A 22495-nucleotide genomic window follows, 5' to 3' on the forward strand; every position below is an offset into this window, starting at 1 on the left:
GGCGCTGGCCATTGGACAGGCTGGCTTGCTGGGGATATCACAGTGTGCGGCAGTGAGCTGTGCGGCCTTAAAATCCCTGGGCAGAAGGGAGTGGGACAAGGGCCCTGCCTAGAGAGCGGTGATGGTAGGGGTGAAAGTAAGCCGGTAGGGGCTGGTATGGCGTCCCCGTAAAAAGTGGCTGTTAGTACTGGCCCTTACACAGCCGACGTTAACGTGCTGCTGCGGCGGCGCTTGAAGCAGGGTCCTTTGCTGCGGCAGTGGTTTAACGGCGCTGCCCTTTTGGCGCCCCCGTCGGCTGCCCTGCTGGGTCCCTACCGGCCGGGCCGCTGACAGGGTGGGCAAAAGGAGCAGCTGCCCCAGGGCCGGCAATTTAAAAGGGCCCGGGGCTCCAACCGCCGCTGCTGCTACTGCGGATGGGCTGACGGGGGGGATGCTGACCCCAGTCCCGCCCCTTCTGACCGAGGCCCTGCCCCTTCCAGAGGTCGGAGCAGGCCCCGCACTGGTAAGTGTTGAATGTTACTTTCACCCCTGGGGTGATGCCTGGAGAGCTGACTGGGCATTCTGGAGTGGACCATGGATGGGGGTTGGGGGGAGATACAGTAGCAATTACCCTGAACCTGTGGCACAGAGGATTCTCCGTCTCTCCCTGTCCCTAGCTGCTAGGCAGTGTTGTAGCTGCTAGGCAACCAGTGCTCCTGGTTGGAAAAGTGCTGCTGACTCCCCCCTCAGGTTTGTGCCTCGTCATGCGGATGAGCTGGAGTTGGAAGTGGACGACCCTCTGCTGGTGGAGGTGCAGGCAGAAGATTATTGGTACGAGGCCTACAACATGAGGACAGGCGACCGGGGCATCTTCCCTGCTTACTATGCGATTGAGGTCACCAAGGATCCTGACCACATTACAGGTACTGGGCCCCCCTCTACAGCTCGCATGTTGCCTCCCAATCCTGACCTACAGCCCATCCCTTGCTATTCCAGCCTGTGGCCTCTCCTGAGCAGAGGCTGCCAGTCTTGCTGGGGTGGAGAGAGGATTATGTTGTGCACAAACTTCAGCTAAGAAGCAAGTAGAGACCTAGCCAATTCTGTTCATAGCTCTGTGTCCCAGGACCTCTGCCTGTTCGGAACTTTAGGAAGGGTGCATCCCTAGGCCTGGGAGGCTATGGGTGTGTACGTGTTGTGTGGACGCGCACTGATGCCATGGTGGGGTGTGGGGGGGTGCATGTGCTTGCCCTGATGCTGTGTGTGGGAGGAGGACATTATGCACTGATATGGGGAGGGGATTGCACATTCTCATCTGCTTTGTGCTTTATCTTTCAGCCCTGACCAAGAACAGTGACTGGATGGATCAGTTCCGGGTGAAGTTCCTTGGCTCAGTCCAGGTTCCATATCACAAAGGCAACGATGTGCTGTGTGCGGCTATGCAGAAGGTACAGCAGCCCTCAAGTCCTGGTCTCCCAAGGGGGCAAAGAACCTATATTCCTGCCTGCAGAGCAAAGTGCTTTCTGAGAAGATCTGGGAGCAAGGCGATCATTTCCCTGGGGATGGGAGGGGGCTGAGACCTCATTTGGCGGTAAGGGCGGTAAGTACTCATGTGGTTTGGGTTTGTCATAGTCTGTCCCTTTGTCTCCCCCAGATCGCCACCACCCGCCGCCTCACTGTGCACTTTAACCCACCCTCCAGCTGCATCCTGGAGATCAATGTGCGAGGAGTCAAGATTGCTGTGAAATCTGATGATTCCAAGGAGCAGAACAAGGTAACAAACCCCCTGACCCTCAGCTCTGCTCACATACATGTCCAGGCTATCCCTGCTCCACCTGATCACATTCCTAATGCACAGCATATCACCCTTCAATCACAGCTCCACATTAGCTCATGCCCACTAAAATAAGGACAATATTCTTACAGAAGCAATGAGATATCCCTGATTTGCACCTCTCCCTGATTGGCTGTTCCTGGACCCCAGAAATGCTTCCTGAGGGGTTGGAATGTGTATAGTAGGACCCACCCCTCCCAAACACAATGGGATCTTCCCTCCCAGGGCCCTGGTGTCAAATCCAGCCTCCCAGCCCCTTAGGGGAGCAGGATCCCCCTGCACACCAGACCCTAACACTGAGGTCCACCCTCCCAGTCAGTGGGTGCACTACTTCACTGGAATGTTAGTGAGCTGAGCTGCTTTGATAATCTGTGAGCTGTTTCTAAACCCTTCTGCTGCTATTTTGAGTGCTGCTCTTGGATCTGAACAGCAAAGCTCTTTAGATGGACATTGGAGGCTTCTGATTAGCGTTCTGCATAAGTACCCTATGCAGAGCCTACAAGAGGCAGGTGCAGAGCCACATGGGGCCTTTAGGCAAAGCCATTCAGAAACCCTTCCCCAGGGGTGATGCAGTTTCCCTGCTGGAGTAATTCAATGGTGCCAGGTACTAGCAGCTTGGATTTTACTCAGATTGTATTTAAGGGACACTATTAACTTGATTATTTTTAAAACTAATATTTAAAAATTCCAGTTTCTGATAGGACCCCTTTAAACAGTTGGGCCTGAGAGATGGATTTAATTCCTGTTGTTATTATTTTGCATTCCCATTGTGCCTAGGAGCCCTATTCAGGGACCAGGAACCCTTTATGCTAGGCACTGTACAAAGAGAACAAAAAGATGGTCTCTGCCCCAAAGAGTTTACAGGCTAAGTATAAGATGAGACCTCAGTTGGACACAGACAGGGGAATACAGGGAAACAATGAGACAACATTGGTTGGCATGATAGGCAGTGGTCTCAGCACACCAGGAGCCTAACTGTTGTCAGGTTTTTTAGTAGGTGTCACAGCAGAGGAGCTTTAAGGTGCATAATGACTTGTTAGTTTTGCAGGTGTTCACAAGGAGCTCCTCCCAGTCAGGTGGGGCAGCATGGGAGAAAGTGCAAAGGTGCTTGTTTGAAAATGTAACAGGTGGGCAATGCAGCATTCTGAATGGATGTGAGCAGGGCAAGGTTGCATTTGTCAAGGCCAGCATGAGAGCCTGGAGGAGAGTTTTAGCGGTGGGGATGGATGGGAAAGGCCATAGCTTAGATATGTTAAATTATATTCTGCTCCCTGGCTGGGGTTTATAAAGGTCTTTTCAGCAAGGGAAAAACTGACTATACAGGGCAAACAGTGACACTGATGCTAAAAGTGCTCTCAAATGCACAAAGGAAACACAAAGGAACTGAGCAAGAGCTCTGTGTAAATTCAAAGCTTGTATCTCGACTCTAACCAGAAGTTGGTCCAATATAATATATGACCTCACCCACCTTGTTTGTCAAAAGAAACACACACACACACACAAGAAAATGCTATGCCTGCTGTGAACGCTAATAGCTGTCAGTGATGGGAATCATGAGCCTAACCTGTAACAAGAGTAGCTATAGTCCTTCCCAGAAGAGTTGTGATTTCACATGTAGACAGTGCCTGTTGCAAGCTCATGCCAGGGAGAGGTTCAAGCTACGAGCCAGAGCCAAGAAGCGTGCCTGCAAATGCTGAGCAAGCTTCCCTCAGCTCTCACAAGGCACCTCAGCCCTCGTTCACAACACCCCCTGAAATTCCAGTCCAAGGCTCCATGCACAGCCCTGCTCATGCACCTCGGTCCTGATATATTATCCCCGTCCTGGACCCACCCCCACTCCCCGCAGCCCTGGCCATGCCTCCCCAGTCCTGACCTGCAGCACCTCACTATATTGCAGTCCAGACCTCTGCAAAGCAGTCACCAATTGTGTCCATTTGTATGGAGGTTTATGATGGCAACAAATGGAGTCAGGCCAAGAGACACTTTCATGTGGAACCTGATTCTGGATCTCAACGGGTGAGATGGGCAGTGTGTTACCCTCCTCTGCCCCATAGAGGCAGCACCGTATCACCCTAGCAGTGCAGGCTGAGTCTGACAGCTCTTTTCTCTGTCCCACAGGGTAATAAATGTAGCCACTTTTTCCAGTTGAAGAACATTTCCTTCTGTGGATACCATCCAAAGAACAACAAGTGAGTGCCCAAGGGGTCAAGGGCTTCCATGATCCTGATCCTGGGGGAGAGGCCCCTTTTCCTTTTCAGCCTGCTCTCTACTTATAGACTTAGTTGTGTTCCCTGGGAGAGGGGGGCTTTCCAGCTGTCATAATCTTTCTCCTCCTCCTCCTTCCTATGGGTTTCCCTTCCCTGTAAATGCTACCCACTTTTCCCCGCAGTTGCAGGCATGGACCAGCCCTGGGAGTTGGATGCTTTCTGCCCCAGGGTGTTGTGAGGGTTAAAAGGTATTTGCAGTGGGTTCCAAAGATGGGGCTAGGAAGGTGCAGTGAGTGATTATCAGACCAAAGCTGAGTCACTGGACAGTGGAAGGGTTTTTCCGGTCGGGAATTTTCCCTGTTTCACCGTGCCCAGGGCTGGGCATTTGCACAAGCGCCACAAGTGACTCTTTGGAGTCCTTCTTTTTTGGCGCTCCCCAGCCCAATTTTGTCCCCCTGCCACCGGAAGTAGAGTGGCTCGATCCTAGTTTCCATGCCCTTCCCACCCCTCCCCACTTCCCAAAGGGTAAGTCAGGCCTTGCTGTGAGTAATTCCTGTCTCCTGGGCTGTTGCTCTAATGGGGCATACAGCCTGGGCAGTGGGCAGACCTCTTCCTCTGCAGCGCAGCCCTCTGCATGGCCTCTGCTCCAGCCTCACCTGCTCTCTTCTCTCCCAGATATTTTGGGTTTATCACCAAACACCCAGCTGACCACAGATTTGCCTGTCACGTCTTCGTCTCAGAGGAGTCAACCAAGCCGCTTGCGGAGTCTGTAGGGTGAGTCCGGGGGGGCTCTATTGCCTTGCCTTGAATTGTGGTGCTCTCACCTGCCATGGACCTTGGGCTAAGACTGGAGCCGCCCAGCTGAGCTGGGAGTGGGGAGCTCTGGTTGGGGCCGGAGAGAGTGAGGATTAGGGTACTTAAACTCTCAAGTATTTTCCATGGCAGTTTGGTGCTGTGTAGACAAGATCTGGGGGCTGACGTCCTCTAGGAATAGGGGCCAGTTAGAGCAAGACTGCTGTGCTGTGGCTTTGTGACTTGGACACTGGACCGAGAGCCAATAACTGATTTCATAGGAGGCCCCAACCAGCTGAGGCATTGTATGGTGATAACTGTTGCCTTGGGCTGGGCTGGAGCAGGTGCCCTAGAGGTGAAAGGCTTTGGATCCCAGTCCCCTGAGCCAACCCAGAATGGAGCAATTGCCCAGAAAGGTTGGGAACTGCTGCTGTGTGCCACATAAATGCTCTCAATAGCGACACCACGTGGCTGTCCTGAGTCCTTCTAGCTACTCAGTAGTGAGGCCTATGGATCTGTGTCCCTGCCATTTCCCCACTGCTGTGCCATGTCAGGTGAATGGTTAAAGGATGGATTTGGCCTCTGTGCCTCCATTCACATACCACTGCTGCAGGGGGAGGAGCAAAGGATGGAGGGTTTGCAGGACTGCCAGGAGCTAAGACCTTTGTCCTCTTATTGCCCAAGAGCTTTACAGCCCCCTGGAATCCTGGGAGTGCCCAGCAAGAATAGGCTGCTTCCGTAACCCTCTATGACAGGAACGGGGGCCAGCAACAAGCCTGTGCTTGGTTAAAGGGAACCAAACCCCAACAGCATTGAAACAAACCCCAGGGCCTCTTGGGGACAAGATATGCAAACTTCACAGAGGAGTAGACAGGGATGTGTAGGAGACTGAGGGATTGCCCCCAAAAGGAAAGACCGAAGACTGTCACTGGAGACATTCCAGGGGGGCTGACAGAACCGTGGGAGATAGACAGTAGTGGCCAATCGTGCCCCAGGTCCCAGGGGATAGACTAGAAAGCACCTAATGGAGTCTTTCCAGCTCGTTTCTAGAACTCTATGAAAACAAATCCCTGAATTCTGATAGGGGCTGAAGGCCTGTTCAGAATCCCTGACCAACGGGGGGATGTGCATGCAAGGTACGCACGGCTTGGATGGGGGAGCTGCCAGTGCACTGAGTGGCAACCGCACCTCAGCCTGCTCTCTGCTCTGTCTGTTGCAGGAGGGCTTTCCAGCAGTTCTACAAGGAATATGTGGAGTACACCTGCCCCACAGAGGACATCTACCTGGAGTAGGGACTGGGCCAGGCACCCTTCTGTACAGACAGGGCCAGCGAACTCGCCCATTCCCCATCATGCATGGACAAGCTGCTTTGACACTGGAGGAGGAACAGAGCTGGGGATGGCTCCCTTGGTGCATGGAGGACTGCCTCTTTTCAGGACTCTCCTTCCTCGGGCTGGGGATTGGGGGATGCGAGGGGGAGAGATGAAAAATGGGGTTTATTGTAAAATACTCCTTTAGTTGATTATATTGAAGAAGCACGGCTGTGGGCTCTGAAGGGGGAACAGGCAGCCTGGGGCAGGAATGCAGCTGTGGCACTGGAGCTGGCCTAGGACAGAGCAGCCCTGTCACTGTGTAAGTGAGAGGGCTGGCCTGGTGTGATGAGCGAGCACTCATCCTCCTCCCTCCTGGGGGCTGGAGTGAGGATGCCTCCCAGCTCCTGGCCTGGCTTGCAGCTTTAGCCAGCTTTCTACAGCTCCCTCAGGCTGATTTTTAACTCCAGGGCAGCATTGGCCTCGCACTGTGAAGCCCCATCAGCTGCTGAGAACTGGAGCTGGTAGGAACAGGTCAGCCCAAGTCCTGACTGAGAGGGAAGGGGGCAGCTCCACCTCACCCCCTGAGGGGCGGGGTGGCATGGGCATGGCAGAGAGAAGCAACTGCTAAAAGCCTTGGAACCACTTGAGGGGTACCACATGGAAGATAAGTCTCATCCCAGGAGGGAAGAGCAGCCTGGTTTGTAGCATCCCTGCCATTCCCACCCAGACAGCCTGAAAGAACCCCCTGCTTTCCAGGGGTGAATATTAGCCTGGGCTGAGACTATGGGGCCCTATTTCTCCTCCCTGTAGAGGAGTGAGTTTGAGGAGGAGGAGCGGGGAGTAGAAGAGTCAGTGCCCTCTCATCCTGTATGGGTGGGAGGGGAACAGTTCCTCTGGGGGCCCCTGCCCTTCAGTCTCCAGGTGGGGGGAACTCATCTGCTCCTCACCCCACCAGCTGCAGGTGCCAGTGGCTGTGGGCTACTTGCATACTGGGATGCAAGTTTGAAAGTGAGAGGCAGTGGGTCTAGTCCATCCACAGTGGGATGAACACAACAAGAATTCCTTCCCAGCCTCCACGATGGCAGTGGCCCCACCGAGGGGGAGAGGCGCCAGGAACCTGAGAGACAAGCTGGGACCCTGAGACAAGAGAGGGAGCAGCAAGGGGCTCAGGACTGCAGTGAGGTGTGCTAATATCTAGGGGATGACACTTCTCCCCTCCAGTCAAGGTCTCTGGCCTTCAGCTGGATCTGCTGTGGTGGCAAAACTATTAAACATAAAGTTTCATGGAGCTGCTCTACATGTCTGTGTGTCACACCAGAGCACTGGGCAAGGCCTGCAGCTCCTCTGTTCCAGCCTTGTTACGTGGGCATCCTGCCCATTTTCTCCTTCCCAGGGGCCTCTTCAGAGAGCCCCACCCAGCACCTCAAGCCCAAGGGAGATTGAGCATCATGGCAGAGCAGCTTACGTGGCAGCCAGGGGGCTGCACAGAATGGCTTTCTATGGACGAGTGACCTCAGTTCTCTCTGCCTGGGATCCCCACCTCTACACTCAGGTGGAGACAGGCAGCCTTCATTAGAGGGGAGAAGTAATTTTAGGGGCTTCATCTTCAGCTACACCATCTCCAGCAGCTGAAGAAACATCCATGGGATGAAGGGAACTAGTCTGGAGCAGGGGCAGCCCTCTGCCTTCACCTTCCGCCCCACCCCAACAGACATCACTGAGCAGCCCCTCAGTCTGTCTTGCTGTACAGTGCACCTTTATAAAGCAACTAGTGCACAGGGCCAGAGATGGAGTCCTTAGGGCTCATGGAGACCCCCCACTGCAACAAGTCCCTGGGCAGCTCACAGGACATTGTCATAATAATACTCTGCCAAGTCTGGCTCATCCCGCTTGCTCTTGTGTGCTTGGTGCAGGCCTGCTGGCTGCTTCTGGGGTGCTCGAGTCTCGAACTGGGGGTACTTCGGTTTAATGCCATAATCTATGGAAGGACAGAGAGCTGCTGATGGAGAGGGAGAGAAACACAGGGCCCAAAACAGCCTGTGTTGTGGGGAAACTGCCTGCGGCCACTAATGAGCCAAGTTTGGGTCCAGCACTCACACGTACACTCCCCACTCTGGAGGTGGTGTGTGCTTTTGGGAACGACGAAAAGTAAGCCTGGGCTGTAGCAGCACCTAGAGCAGTGCAGCCATCACCCTGCAGTAGCAGCAACTCCTGTGCCGTGCACAATGAACAGCATGTGCCTGTTAAGTGTCCATGCACAGGGAGGGAAAATCACTGCAAATGAGGCCCAATTGGCACTGGCTGGCTTCTCAGGGGCTTTCCCCACAGCCTGGCCAGCTGAACTGTGGCATGGGGTGGGGCAGTCTGGACTCATGGCCAGCTGGCTATACAGAGACAGGCTGCTAAGGAGGGGGCTTGGCTGCTGGGTGAGCCATAGCTGCAGGTAATGGGAGACCCTGCTGGCAAAGTGAGGCTGTCTCTCACCTGAATTAGCCTTTAAAATAGTAATCGCCTACCAATCCAGGGCTTGCAGTGACATTAGGCCTGCTTTCCTCAGCTGAAACTTGCTCCTATATTCTAGTGTTTGGGGAAATAATCCTTCCTTGGCCTCTGAGGAGGGTGAGCTGAGGCTTTGAAGTGGATCCCTTATGCAGTAAACCAGGCTCTTCCATGCTCACTGCAGGGGGAAGGGGGAAAGCCTGCTTGCCCCTGGAAGTAGGAGCCTTGCACAGGGCAAATCTTGAGAATCAGGCTTACAACCTTAAGTGGCAGTGACTGGCCCCCCACAGACCTGTGACTGGGAAACAGTGAGGTGTGTGCCCCTGAGGAAGCCACTGCCTTGCCCCCACCCCACCTCATAGTAACCCTTCCTCTTGCATTCCCTGGCTGTGGGGACTTGGCTTTGATGGTGCAGGAGGCAGTGCACCTGCTGTGCACTGGGGAGGCTGAACGGGAACTGTCCATGCCCCCCATGACAGCATGTTAGAGCAGAGTAAGTTGGTACCATCCACCAGGCCGAAGTGCTGCTGTGGGAGCTCTAGGGGAGCAGAGAAATCCTCAGGGACTAAGTCGCTGAGCCTGCAATAGAAATGCGTGGTCAGGGGAGCAGGAAGCTCCCAGGGCGGATGCATTCACTAGTCTCCCAGCAGCAGCGCTGGGGCTGCTGGCGCATTTCCAGTTGAAGCTCAACCTGGGTTCTAGCCATAGGTCTTAGGGTGCTGGGCATAAAAGACAGCAGCAGAGCTGGAATGAGATGGTGGGTAATTGCATTTGGCCTAGGAGGCACTTAGCCTACTGTTAGAGCTTAAATGGTGGAGCAGAGCCAGGGCTCCAGAAAACAGGCTGACTTGGCCAGGTTACATGCATTTGACGGTTGTCCTTAATGTGGACAGGGTGACTTGTGCATTGGCTTCCCTCAATAAGGACAGGTGCATTTTACAGCTTGCAGTAGTGCAGAGGCAGGCTCTGAAGGGAAAGGTGCTCCCTGCTGGAATGGGGGTGGGGGAAGGTTTAAGGTGCAGCAGCTAGGCTGTGCGCACTCCAGCTCTTCTGCATGGTTCAAACAGGGCAATTCCCACTGCTTTGGCCTAAGCGCTGATCCCCACCCTTCAGTATCCAGCTCCCAGCTCAGCTCATGCTTGAGTCTCCTGCATATGTTCTCGGGAAGGCACCTGGGGGCAGAGGAAGGAGTGGGCACAAACTTTGCAGGGGCCATGTTACCTTTGGGGAAGTGGCACAGGGAGCACAGCCCCCAGTAGGAGTGTCAGCAGCAGGTGCAGCTTCATGAAGCCCAGCCCAACTACTTTGTGTCCTTGCAGAAACAGGCTGGACTCCGCCTATCCTCCTTTTCTTTCATTGGTGGAACATGATGACATCATGAATCCCTACAGTGACATCACAAAAGGAGCAAACACATGAAGATCACTTGCATTGGTAGCAGGAGGGCTGGGTAACACATCAGGAGATGCTAGCAGAGGCAAGGCCTGGAGTTAGAGCAGCAGAGAAGCATGGCCCCGAGTAGCAAGCTGGGGATAATGCAGGTGTTAGGGCAACAACATAGGTGTCTGGACAATATTAGCCCCTTTGAATGTAATTGTGATGGCAAGATAGCCATCTACCTCCTTCAGCCTCCTCAATGCACCTACCACCTCACATCACAGCAGCCCACAGAGGCTTTGAGAGCCTCTCTCCGAACTGGGTGGGGCCCAGCACAGAGCCAGCCCCATAAGCTAATTTAAAAAGGGTATCTCCTGCAGGAGCAGCTTAGGCCACTACTCGTCACATGCAGCCCAGGATCCAGAAGCTGTTCCTGACACAGAGTGATCCATTACCTCCACTCCTGACCTAAGCATCCTCCCGGGCTCTCCTCAGGCTGCCGCTCTAACTGGAGTGTGGCATTAGCAGTCACAAACACACAGCTCATGCTGTGTAGTCTCCACTGGATCCCCCATCATTTTGGTAGCGTTCAGAATTGCCCTCCTCATGTTTAACTCTCTAAATGTTTGCCTCAAAGCCTTTGTCTCTTCCCGCAAGCCTCACCATTTCCTGCAATCTGCATCTTCTCTGCAGTTTCCCGATCTCCATCCATCTCATTGCAGATGTCTGCCTACGCTGGGTGAAGTCCTCCTTTCTCTCCCTTCACTAGGCGCCTCTGGACTGAATTCCCCAGCTCATGGCTCCATGCTGCTGCAGCCTGGACCATATGCTGTCACTGCCTGCTGCCGTGTAGTACCTGAAGTATACTGCATGAATGATACTATCCAAACTGGCTGTCCTGTGCTGGAGTGGCCGTGAGGCCCAGGTTTTCTCTCGCTGGTTGATCTGATAGCCCTGCAGGGAATATAGCAACTTCTGCTCCATTACAGACTCTACTCCAAGCACTCCAGTGCGAAGTCCCTGCTGTACATGTTGCACACCCCCCACTGTAGTATCTGGGGCCCCCAAGCCAGTTTAAGTAGGGGCATTATCATCACCCTATTCTGTGCCCCCCTCTGTGAAACGACTTCTTGCTGAGGTGTCATTCTGGGTGTTGATAACCAGCGGGGAACTACTCAAGGACTCCTGTTCAGTGAAACTTGCCACAAAGGGAAGAGCTGGTGAGACTAGAAGATGGTTACGATACACTGAGCTCAGTGAGAGAAATATGGGAGCTGCTCAGACTGCAACAAGCCCACGGTTCCTCTATTGTAAAGGTATTCCCTGGAGAGAGAGAACAAAGGGGCATTGGCAGGGCAGGCCTGGAAGAGCAGCAGGGTGGCTGGGCATGACTGAGACTACATCATCAGAGCTGAGCATGGGAAACCCAGGCCTAGAACACACCTCACACTCCAGGGCCAAATGTTCTGTAGCTCCGTGAATGAGAGTCTGTCCCACCCCTGGCTGCTCCATGCATAGTTCTGGCAAAACAGTGCTGTGTTTCCCTCTACCATTCCTCAGCCAGCAAAGAGACTAACCACCCCCATTTCTTCAGTTGCTATAGGGCTCAGCTGGGCCCTGGCCATTAAGCTTTGCACATAGGTAAATGTTTGTTGAATTGATTTGTCTGCACTCCCCGTATTGGCCAGCCACAGCCTCCTCGGCATTGCTTTCCAGCCCCCACTCTCAGGCTGGCAGCTGCTCAGCGAGCCCTTTTAGTGTACATTAGCTGCTAGAAAAGCAATGTACAAATTGTGGCATGCAATACCCACAGGATAGCTGTATGAAATTAAACAGCCTGAACCAACCACCAGAAGTCCCAGCTGTGGGCAAGGCAGACGCCAACTGAGGAGCGCGTGGGCATGATGGAGCCCTGCATTCTCCAGGGGAAAGAGCACTGAAGGGAGTGCTTGAGAGATAGATGGTGGCCATGGCAATAAGTGAGAGTCCCTGCAACAGGGAACTGCAGAGGTGGGCCTTGCTGCAAGAGCTAGCTATGGTGGAGTCAGCTGCCAAGCAGCCTGAGATGCCCCCAAACCAGTAGCTGGGGGGAGGAAGGAATGTTCCTGTCTTGCAAAGCTCCCCAGCAAACATCTGTGTTACTGGACTAGCTGCCCTGTATGGGAAGAACACCCCTGAATGAGCTTGAGAGAGCAGGGATTATCCTGGGGGGAAGGGAGCTGTAGCCCAGGGCAGAGAACTCAGACTGGGGGAGAAATCCTGGGAGGAAAGAGGCTCTTAGTCTGCCTCTTCAGCACAGCCAGCTTCCTCAGCAGGAAGAAGCCTCCAATAGTTTGGGCAAGGAGGGAAAGGCCTTGTTAACACAAGCTGGGCACAGGATCTGTCCCTGCACCCAGAGCAGACCGGCGGTCCCAAAAGCACTCTTTGACTTTATTACTGTGCGGCCATACAAAAGCTAAATGCTTAAAAAAAGAGGTCCTGGACCAGCACTGAAGCCACCGTATTGTACAGGCTAGGGGGTGGCAAAGGTCTCTCACCATATAGTGTCCGTTGTTCACAGCTACGTAAAAAAAGTTACAAGCCCCCCTGGAGAATGGGAGTCTCTACTCAATGGTTTAACTGAAAAATAGATACGACAGAAACATCCCTCCACAGAGACATCCTGTCGCCACTCTGAGTCAGCCCCGGTCACAGCAGCAAAGGGGCACTTCCCCATCAGCCCCAGTTATAGAAATAGATTTTCTGCCAAGCTGGTAGGTAATTCATCATTGGTCCTGAAATGAGAGAACGAGAGACCAGGTGAGCCACAGTGGGGAACAACAGTTTAAAGATGTACACTATGAGCATGGATTTCCCACATACATCTCTGCTGATGCTCCTCAATCCCAGCCCACAGCCTCCTGTTATGCCATTCCTAGCTTTTCCCCAAGCAAAATCACCAACTGTGCCCTGCTGGGTGGTGGTGCTGATGTGCCCACTGGGAGTAGAGCAAGACAAGACTCATATGACCAGCGACAGGCCTTGAAACTTGGACAACAGAGGCAAGAGGTGAGGCACTGACACCTGTGCACTGGCGAAGAGGTTTCCCCTCTGCCCCAGGACGGCAGCTCCCCACGCTGGAAGAAACCTGTGGATAGGAGAGCACCAGCCAAACTATAGGGAAGGGGCAGTAACCCAACTCAGCACCAAAGATCAGCTGCAAAGACACAGTCTCCCTCAGTTCCTGGCTAAACTCATGTAGCGTTGCTATGCAGTGTTACACTGCTCCCGTGGTCCGCTCCAGAGAGGGCTGTGTTTCAGCAGGAGGTGGAAGAAGAGGGAAGACTCTGGTTTGTAGATTGTAAAGTGCTTTGCGATCCTTTTGGAAGAGGTGCTAGAGGAATCATAGAATAACAGGGTTGGAAGGGACCTCAGGAGGTCATCTAGTCCAACCCCCTGCTCAAAGCAGGCCCAATCCCCAATTTTTGCCCCATATCTCAAAATGGCCCCCTCAAGGATTGAACTCACAACCCTGGGTTTAGCAGGCCAAAGCTCAAACCACTGAGCTATCCCTCCCTTCCACCCAATGCAAGATTGTTTCCATTCTTTAATTCACAGTCCATCCAAAACTACCTTGGAGTAACGGTCCCTGGCAGCAATTTGGAGAGGGTTACTGCTCACTCTGTGTTCTGCTTTGCACAGCTCAGTGCTTATAAGGTGGGCGAAGATGGGACGAAGGGGCATCAGCAGAGCTGTGTATGGGGAGCATAGCAGGATCAGCACAGCAGAGTGCACTGGAGGTCAGGACTGAGGTGCACTGGCAGAACTGTGCAGGGAACTCAGGACTGAAATCCAGCCAACTCTGACTGGGGCAGGTGGGGGGGTATTTGAATGATTAAAATCGTGGCGCTTAAGTCTCTACAATATTTAACCCCTTACTGTTTGGATTTAAACCAGCACATGAGTGTTAATGGTAGGTATTCTGGTGGCAAATAATCCACGGGCTTTTCCTCACTCCTTTGCCAGTCAGACTCTAGCCTGTGACATACGCCCCAACTCCAGCCCCTCCCAGTGGAAATGCAGCCCACTACAGCTGCCTACTTACGTGTGACTAACCCGACTCCAGGGACATAATCAGCCAGCAGGCGGAGCAGGAAGAGGATCCGGCCCCTAGGGGAACAGAAAGAGTGTGGATGAAGCCAGTGCAATGACCTCATGTTCCAGTCTGTCGAACGTGCTAGAAGAGGCCTCCTCATTTGATAATGAGAACTGGATTTTTCTCAGCTCAGCTGCTTTGCTGCCCTTGAATATCCTGCACCCCCAAACTGCCAGCTCCCCACAACTTCCCATGTTAGGATTTTAATGCAAACAAGAGTGATGCAGGTGAAGCAGGTCAGAGTGAAAGATGCTCGAGATCTTCAATACAGCCTGAGCCCACTCTGGCTTCCTAGCTAGGTAGAGGCACCAAAGCACCTTAGTGAAGGCCCGAAGTATAACTGTGTTAAAAAAAGAATTAGATAAGTTCATGGAGGACAGGTCCATCAATGGCTATTAGCCAGGATGGGCAGGGACACAAATCCCTGCTCTACGTGTCCCTAAACCTCTGACTGACAACAGAGACTGGATGACGGGGATGGATCACTGAAAATTACCTCTGTTCATTCCCTCTGAAGCACCTGGCATTGGCCACTGTTGGAAGACATGATACTGGGCTAGATGGACCTTTGGTCTGACCCAGTATGGCCACTGTTATATTCTTAGAGCACCTTGCTCATCAAATATCCTGTTGGGGGATGGCTCCTTTATAGGGGGTACATTCAGAACAGCCAGCAGGCCCCCTTACTCTGAGTATCGGTCATAAAAAGGAGATCTCAGCAGGTAGTACAGCAGCAGGATGGTTCGGCGTCTCAGCTCCAAGCGCTCTCGCTTATTCAGGTCTTTCATATCACTCAGTAAACTTAGGCTGGAAAGAGAAGGGCAGGGAGTTAACTCAGAGATCCATGGCCAGAGCAGGGGAGTTCTAGCATCTAGTCCCTGCTGCTCTCAGCTTCATGTGAAGTGGAGCACTGAGCAGGCCTCCCTGCTCCTCTTCAGAGGAAAGGCTAACCACCGAACTAGGGACAGCGCAGCGTGAAGGTGCTGCAGGGGTGGATCCTGAGAATCTTGGCGTGGGACTTTTTGCTGTCACAAATAACTGCTCCCACCTGCAGCTCCACCCCGTCCCCCACTGCTGCTTCTACCTGAAGGGCTTATGCAGCACGGAACAGCAGGACACCAGTGGGATCAAATGGGGACAATCGAGACAAACAGGACTGGGAGTTCAACCCCAAAACACCCAACGCTGAAGCCCTAGGTGGCCTCCCTCCAACTGACCTTGTGATATCCAGAATTCCCGAGAGGAGCCAGGGCTTCCATGATCTCTGGCCCCATATGCCTAAACTCAACACTGGGAACAGAAGAGTCAAGGAAAGGAGAGAACAGACATGGTTGGGAGCAGCTGGGTAGGCAAAATGACCCTCCAGGCAGCCCTACAAGATTAAGCTCCAACACGTTAGTACCATAAACGCCCCATGGAAGAGGCTGGTATGACCTGCTCTTCTAGTCCAAATGGCTGAGCGCACACAGGGACCCTGGCTAGAGCACCTTCTGTGCCTGTTCATTCATGGACAGCTGCATGGAAGGCTGCGCACTGAGGCTGCAGTACTCCGGTGGGGTACAAGGCACACTACAGGCACTAACAAAAGCCAAGTCAGGATACAGTGGAACAGAGGCCGGGTGATGTAGACAGATTCTGCAATGGTTTCCTGAAGCCCCAGAGGGGTGGGAGCCTGGTTCATCTCCTCTGCTCTTCGGTTCTGTTTTCCCTCCCTCTGTTGGGGAGACCCCCAGTGCCTGGATTGCAAGGCTGGGGCTGAAACAGAGTTGCAGACGAGATTTCTAATGTAAACTGTGCCTTTCTCAAGCATCCAGCGCACAAACACTGGCCTTTCAGCGACGCCCAGGGGAGGGGTTGGAATGGGAGAACTCTGAGGACTACAGTCACATGGTAGAGGCTGTGGCTCTGGCTTTCCCCAAGCATGGAGAAGAAGCTGGTTATAGTCAACACAGAGGGAGCTCCCCTAGGAGCTGGGGCAGATAGTCAGAGAAGGCTTTCCTGGTATCTGGCTACTTCAAAGCACGGGGAGCTGAATAGTCATGCTGAAGACTTATCCCATGACACAGGTATGCCTAGGCTGAAATAATCCTGGTGCCAGGCCCAGCACAAGCACCGATCCTGTTGCTTTCGGGGGGGGGGGGGGGGGGGGGGAGGATGGGGGAAGAGAGAGAAACAGGCCAGTGGTGGGAACAGTCCCCACTTGGGTAAGCCAGCGAGCTCCCACTGGTTACACTCCAACACTCCAAAAGAATCTGTAGCTTGGCCACGGAGTCAAGGCAGACACAGCAATGTCAGGGTTTATGCCGGGGCACAAGCTGACCAGGGAGAGGTACTTACTGCTTTCGAGGGACCTCACAATGCGGCTGGAGCGCCTCCCAACATATGTCTGTTCCTTTCCTGCTGAGCTGCCCTCCTTGTCTGCCAGGAGAGAGGCACGACAGCGAGATCAAGGATGTAACTCTGAGTTAAACTTCCCTGCAGCTCTCTGTTAACACTGCTCTGAGGTGGCATAGGAGCACCCTCTCCCAGGACAAAGTTCTCATCGCAGCCCCTTCTCCTCCCTCTAGAGTACTAACTTCAGGAGGCCAGGGAGTCCGAGTGCTTTATGTCTGATGGCTTTACGTTTCAGCTGTTAAGTCTGGCTTTTCTGAAACTGCTAACACTGAGCACAGCCAAGCGAAGTGCAGGAAGGTACATGGTTGCACATGCAGCCTGCTATTCCAATCCTGCCGCCCCTTCCCCCAGCTCTGCTAATGCACCTCTAGCCAGTCTTGCAGCCTTGTTTTCTATTCCAGATTTAGGCCCATCATCCCATTAGGGCTGACAGTCTAAGGGAGCAGTACCGTTAAGTTAACCAAGGTGTGTGTAGGTGCATGCTGTGGAGAAGGATGGGACTGGAGAGTAGCACAGTTCCAGCTGCTTGGCTTGTGGAATTCTTACAGCTTCCCTGATGCCCAAACCACTCGGCTAATGAGGACTTTCAAGCAGGGCTAACTGGATGACACTCCCACTCCACTGTGCCCCACAAAGTCTCCAAACTACCCCAAATGTCTGGTAAGCAGCAAGAAGCTGAGGCAATCCTAGTGCAATGGACTCACCTTCTGATTGGAGCTGCTGCTGCTCCCTGTCCAGTGGCATGATGGGAGGAGATGTCTGGATACCAGCTTTGTACCATAGCAAGAGCAGGAGGCGCAGGATGGCTCTATGGGGCACAGACAAGTCAGGAGGTGTAAGCATCAGGCACACACTACAGAAACCCAGCTTCATGGTGAGGCAGCAGCCATAGGAAACAGGGAACACACAACCTCTGCTTTGCATTGAGCGAATGGGGCCAACAGCCACTCTGCACATGGCAACAGGACCCAACACTGCTCATCATTGGCAGGTCCCTTCTTCGCCCTTACTCTGAACACTGCCTTACCACAGCCAGGAGCACCACCACAAAGGTGAGAATCTCCAGCAGCAGGAAATCTAATAGTCTTGTGCAGCCCCAAACGTGCACAGCCTCATGGAACAGGCTTGCACCATCTTCTTCCACGAGCTCAGATCTGCTGGATGCTCTCTAGGTAACATCTCACTCATTAGCCCATGGTAACAAGCCCTCCCTTTCTGTACAAACACACCCTCCTCCCTCCACCTGGAGCACTCACTTAGCCAGCTGGATGAGGATTATGATGGTCCATCGGCCCATCTCACTCCACACCTTGGCAGCCCCCATCTCCGCAAACACTTCCACACACTCGAGCACACTCAGCCATGTCAGCAACTTCTGCTGGGGTAGCGACTGAAAACACAAAGAGGGGGAGAGAGTAAGAGGCAGCAGATTCTGGCTGTGTGTCACTCAGTGTGTAAGTCCAGCCCACTCTGAAAGTTCTACTTCCAGGGTGAACCGAGGAAGGGTTAGATGGGGGCTCCTGGGAGTAAATGGCAGATTTCCTTTCAGACGCTGTGTAGCCCACTGATGAAGAGGACTGGCTGAGATCCCACTCATTTCACGTGTGGCCTTCAGCAGTGAAAAGCCAGTTAGGCTCATCCAGTTCAACATTCTTGTTCACTAGACAGCTGAGATCCTGGCTATAGACTTGCATTCTTCAGCTGGCACGGGGCCTGACACATCCAAGCCCACAGAATAGGCAGGTTATCAGAACAGAGGCCTTTCTAACGGAAGCTCTAACACAGTGATCGCTGAAGGCTGGCTTGGGGTATGGAGAGATTCTTACAAGAAAGAAGCAGTCAGGGTTGGGCTTGGATTTTTTTGTTTTGTTTTACTGTACATAGAATGGCATAAGGGGCCTGATTCTGTGTTGCACCAGTCAGGAGATGCAGTCCAGAAGAGGGGAAGGGCAAAGGTGGCTTTATACCTCCTTTATGAATCCCAGATTGTGAGCTTCTCAGTGACTGGTGTGGTCCAGAGCATAAGTTAGAGGCTGCTCTAATTTATTGCAGCCTTACATGGGCTGCCTACAGACTTCTGCACAGCCCAGAATTGCCAAAGTGCAGAGCGCTCTGGTCGCTCCTCTGGGCTGGCAAGCCAGGACAGCACAGCACTAGTGCATGCCACATATTCAGAGGGCTGTTCTGGCCTCTTTATGCCACCAGAGGGGAATAGTGTAAAGGGGCTGCAGCAGGGACTGGAATCTGGGCCAGTAGGTTCTACAGAAATGCCTGTGCCAATCCCGCCCCCTGTGCACAAGAGCCTCACCACAGGCAGGGTCCGCTGTAGCTCCTTTCGGAGGATCCAGTCATTTAACAGCACCAGGAGATTGGAGGCAGAGTACACTGGGAAAGAAGACAGTGATTCACATGGGAAAGAGATCTAGCCACTGACTGAACCCTCTCCCCACCCAGTCATAGGATATGGCAGAAGCTGAGCGCTCAGGAGAAAAATCTTTCCACTGAGGCAAATGAATGGGTGGGACTAGGGTTGCCAACCCTCCAGGATTGTCCTGGAGTTTCCAGGAATTAAAATTAAAGAGTAATCCTTAATTTAAAAAAGTCATGTGATGAAACCTCCAGGAATTCATCCAACCAAAGCTGGCAACCCTAGATGGGATGGACAGACTCCCGATGGCTCAGAGAGGCAATGCAGCTAACAGCAAAGTTAAGTGAATGATGATTTTTAGCGAGGACTATGTTCCAGGAATTTGACCCCAGACAGAGTGGGAGATAGTGGGAGATAGACTGAGCTTGCTGTGGGGTAGGGTCTCTGGCCAACTCCAAGTTAGTAACATAGCCACTCTTTCTGGTTTCATTCAAACTGCAGCTGGTAGAGAGCTTCATATCACCAGGTTCCTACAACACAGTGAAAAGAGTACTCACCTGTTAGTAAGTTCAGAAAGGCAAAGTTAACAAATTTAACAAAAGCAATGGCCAAATAGCAGCCACTAGCATCAGAGGGAACAGGGAGCCCCATAAAAGCCTAGACTAGCAGCTGGCAAAGAAACAAACATTCCCATCAGACCCAAGGGAACACCTCGCCTCGCCTCACCCTGCCCCAACTGAAGCAACACTTGCACGAGCATTAGGGAACAACAGCCACTGAATAATCCCAGCCATGCAGCAGCAGCACTCCAGTTTCAGACCTGCACCTCTTTCCCTGGTACAATGCTCAGCCTTCCCTCCCCAAAGTCTGCCGGTTATCTACACAACATTTGCAGATGGCACAGTTCTGGTGCCGCATATCAGTTCACCAGCATACGTACCAAGCTCAGAAAGTTCATGGGAATCAGAAAAGCGACCTGGGAAATAAAGGAGCGATGTTAGAGGAGGGTCTGTCATGCTGCTGAAAACCACCACAATCACTGCTTCAGAGAGAAACAATTACTTTAATCAATGCTAATAGGGAATTCTTAGCTAAAGGGTTTCAAGTATCCATCAAGGATGTCTCTCAAGGAGCCCAGAGATTAACATTCTCCTGCCCTCAAAATAATAAATAATAATAATAATATCAGGTTACTTCCTCCCCTTCCCATTGCTCTGCCTCTTTCTGGCCAAGTACTAGATGAGGTTTTATTATTTTTTCTTCAACCTTCCAATATCTGTGCAAGTCCAGCAGGCGAGGGGGGGTGTCCTGCAGGCTGATGCTCCCTCATTTCTTGGCATCTTACAGGCCAAAGGTGATGTGCCAAAATATTTTAACCATGTGTTCAGGTTTGTTTTTTTCTTTTACTTTGTTAAACGACCAACCACAGCGTAGGCTACACCTGGAGCACGGACTTCATTATCTTCTCCACCACATGCCTGAGTTCAGAGCAGGCTGATCCTGCTGGCCCAGCAGCGTGTGAATCGCAGAGATACAAGTCCATCTTTATCTGAACCGTAGTAACTCGAGGCAATGCAGATGGACCTGATTTACAATGGTTATGATGTAGTGGGGCCCTGTCAATGCAACTCGTGACAGATCAATAAAAAACTCCACTGTGTAATGGGCGGGACTGGCTAACAGAGGTGGTGGGGCACACACTCCCAGAGTTCCCGTCCGACGGAGTCCGGACACCTGGGGTCCCGCCCGCCCGGGGAGCGGGGTCTGTGGGCGGGGCAGGACGCCTGGGTTCCTGCCCCAGCTACCCGTAGAGGCGGTCGTTAAGCGCCCGGACTCCTGGGTCCCCCCAGCTCGCTCGCCCGCCCCGGTACCTGGCAGCAGGTAGGAGAGGCCCCGCACGGTGCCCTCCAGCTGCGCAGTGGCGGCCGGGTGCTGCCTCACGTACTCCTGGTAGCGGTGACAGAGGCGCCGCAGCCTCCCCAGGGGCCCGGCGGCGGCCATGGCTCCTTGGGAGCCCTTAGTTCCACCGCCGCCCGGCACACGCTTCCGGGTAGGAAACTCCGCGCCTGCGCACTGAGCTGCTCACACGCCGGACTCTCCCCTCTGCGCCTGCGCACCGAAGGCAGTCGGGCGCAATCTGCCAAGACCCGCTAGCCTCTTGAATCGAGCGCGGAGCAGCAAGGAGGATGAATCGAGCGCGGAGCGGCTGGGTCCGCAGCCGGGACGGGGCGGAGGTGATTTAAAGGGCTGCGCGGGAGCGAGCGCGGCGGCGGCAGCTACACCGACGGCGGGGGCGCGCTGGCCTCAGGTACGGGGCGGCGCCCGGGGAGAGACACCCCTGCAGGGCGGCCCCGCGGGGCAGAGAGTCCGGGTGCCCGAGGGGGGCTTCCAGGCCAGCGCTGAGGGGGTGGCCGGGCGCCCCCCTGCTCCGCTCCCGTTCAGGCCACTCTTCTCTTGCGGCGCCCCCGGAGCCTTCCTCCCGCTCCCGCGGGGCTCGGGGCCGTTGCCGGGCGGGGGCTCCCCGTCGGGCTCGGCTCGGCTCTGCACAGCGCTGAGCAGCGAGGCGCCCCGCCAACCCTTCGGGGCGTGAGACAGCGCCGGGCTCTGCCCCGTCCCGCGCCCTGCGAGCCGCCCCGCAGGAACCGGGCACCGCCCTCCCCCGCCAGGCCCGCTGCCGTGGGGTTCCCGCCTCGCTCCGCCAGCCCCGGGAGCGAGTGGGCGGAGCGGGGAAAGCAGGAGGCAGGTTTCCCTTGAACACCCTGAACAGCCCGTAACAGAGATGCAGGTTCGGGCAGTGATGGCCGGACCAAACCTTGTCCCTTGAGGTTGCTGGATTTAGTCGTGGCTGGGTGGGTACTGTCCCACCTTGTGGCTGTTCAGTGCCCATTGTGAGATGAGTTGGTAGGTCTCATTCATTTCCCAGCAGGAAGATGTCCACGTTGTTTTGACGCAGCTTTAACTGGCCTCTTCGTTGTCAGACTCAGTAGAGAAGCCAAGTATTAATAAGTCATGGAGTCTGAGCTCCTCTTTTCACCCTTCATTCCTCTTTTCCCAGAGGCGGGAGTCAGATTCTCTAGGGCGGGTGTGAGGTCTGATGGCATAATTTGTGAAGTGCTCTGTGCCTTATGAGAGCACTCTAATTATAATACTGCAGAGCAGTAGGGCGGTGCTGGGGTGCTTGCTTTCCTACTGTCTATATGCTACAAATATTTGGGAGCTCTTCATTTTTAGGGCCATCAGTTTGGCACCTTTTCAGCAGCCCTAAACTCTCACACATCCTGCGTGTATGAGAAGGATGAGTGTAAAGGCAAAAATAGTCAGTGTGGGGGTGGAGAGTGAGTAAAAGCTTCTGAAATCCTTGTAGAAAAGACTTAAAGAAGTTAAGAGGGATGGAATTGAAGAACATGGGTGGGATTAAAAATGTGTGATGCGGCCATTACCCTTTAAGGCTTGTGGTAAAGCTAGGGAGAGGGGTGGGACCTGGAAGTGGGGAGGTGTTTCACTTAAATTAATAGGTTTGAAACCTCCAGTACAGCTCTGCAGGGAACCTTAATTTAGGGCTGTGAGCCCTGCTGATGGGCTAACCAGCTGTTAGTGGAA

The 22495-nt window shown here is 53.6% G+C and overlaps 4 protein-coding genes across 29 annotated transcripts in view; 2 read left to right on the forward strand and 2 right to left on the reverse strand.

The window, feature by feature from the left end:
* Positions 1-7410, forward strand: part of MAPK8IP1 (mitogen-activated protein kinase 8 interacting protein 1) — a 48070-nt gene extending 40660 nt beyond the window's left edge. For both annotated transcript variants that reach the window (XM_073348139.1, XM_073348140.2), the window contains 6 exons: positions 730-902; positions 1315-1424; positions 1631-1750; positions 3929-3999; positions 4693-4791; positions 6029-7410. In XM_073348139.1, coding sequence (XP_073204240.1) covers positions 730-902; positions 1315-1424; positions 1631-1750; positions 3929-3999; positions 4693-4791; positions 6029-6101 — 646 coding nt within the window. In that variant the 3' untranslated portion in view covers positions 6102-7410. The remainder of the gene's footprint in view (positions 1-729; positions 903-1314; positions 1425-1630; positions 1751-3928; positions 4000-4692; positions 4792-6028) is intronic.
* Positions 6022-10523, reverse strand: FREY1 (Frey regulator of sperm-oocyte fusion 1). Its single transcript, XM_073348160.1, has 3 exons — positions 9843-10523; positions 9127-9194; positions 6022-8100 (listed from the first exon to the last, which is right to left on the reverse strand). The coding sequence occupies exons 1-3, from the start codon at positions 9905-9907 to the stop codon at positions 7964-7966; spliced, it is 270 nt and encodes an 89-aa protein (XP_073204261.1). The 5' UTR covers positions 9908-10523; the 3' UTR covers positions 6022-7963.
* A 1884-nt stretch (positions 10524-12407) lies between these two features.
* Positions 12408-21940, reverse strand: PEX16 (peroxisomal biogenesis factor 16). Of its 6 annotated transcripts, none has more exons than XM_073348157.2 (11): positions 21761-21797; positions 19836-19871; positions 18836-18912; positions 17784-17917; positions 17232-17335; positions 16471-16551; positions 15736-15888; positions 15351-15423; positions 14821-14940; positions 14083-14147; positions 12408-12772 (listed from the first exon to the last, which is right to left on the reverse strand). In XM_073348157.2, the coding sequence occupies exons 1-11, from the start codon at positions 21780-21782 to the stop codon at positions 12714-12716; spliced, it is 924 nt and encodes a 307-aa protein (XP_073204258.1). In that variant the 5' UTR covers positions 21783-21797; the 3' UTR covers positions 12408-12713. The 6 variants fall into 6 exon arrangements, 5 of the variants coding, with proteins under 5 accessions (XP_073204258.1, XP_073204256.1, XP_073204257.1 ...); XM_073348155.2 differs by lacking the exon at positions 21761-21797 and adding an exon at positions 20767-20973; XM_073348156.2 differs by lacking the exon at positions 21761-21797 and adding an exon at positions 20162-20758.
* The window catches only part of LARGE2 (LARGE xylosyl- and glucuronyltransferase 2), a 119939-nt gene continuing 118460 nt past the window's right edge, over positions 21017-22495 (forward strand). For 12 of the 20 annotated variants that reach the window (XR_012159406.2, XM_073348121.2, XM_073348127.2 and 9 more), the window contains exon 1: positions 21017-21203. The gene's annotated coding sequence lies outside the window, so the exon portion shown is untranslated. The remainder of the gene's footprint in view (positions 21204-22495) is intronic. The other 8 variants (XR_012159407.2, XM_073348131.2, XM_073348132.2 and 5 more) reach the window with 2 other exon arrangements.

Source organism: Lepidochelys kempii, chromosome 6 (genome assembly GCF_965140285.1).
Source record: "Lepidochelys kempii isolate rLepKem1 chromosome 6, rLepKem1.hap1, whole genome shotgun sequence".
In the NCBI taxonomy this organism is placed as follows: domain Eukaryota; kingdom Metazoa; phylum Chordata; order Testudines; family Cheloniidae; genus Lepidochelys; species Lepidochelys kempii.

Excerpts from the sequence above, each read along its gene's own strand:
- FREY1 (XM_073348160.1), bottom strand. The coding sequence starts at position 9,907 with ATGAAGCTGCACCTGCTGCTGACACTCCTACTGGGGGCTGTGCTCCCT. Across the intron at positions 9,195-9,842 it reads CCTGTGCCACTTCCCCAAAG|CGACTTAGTCCCTGAGGATT; the intron begins GTAACATGGCCC and ends TTGCAGGCTCAG. Across the intron at positions 8,101-9,126 it reads GCACTTCGGCCTGGTGGATG|ATTATGGCATTAAACCGAAG; the intron begins GTACCAACTTAC and ends GTCCTTCCATAG.
- PEX16 (XM_073348159.2), bottom strand. The coding sequence starts at position 20,896 with ATGGCCGCCGCCGGGCCCCTGGGGAGGCTGCGGCGCCTCTGTCACCGC. Across the intron at positions 18,913-19,835 it reads CCATGAACTTTCTGAGCTTG|TGTACTCTGCCTCCAATCTC; the intron begins GTACGTATGCTG and ends CTTCTTTCCCAG. Across the intron at positions 13,372-14,082 it reads TGGAGTCGGGTTAGTCACAC|CACCTCTTCCAAAAGGATCG; the intron begins GTAAGTAGGCAG and ends TGATTCCTCTAG.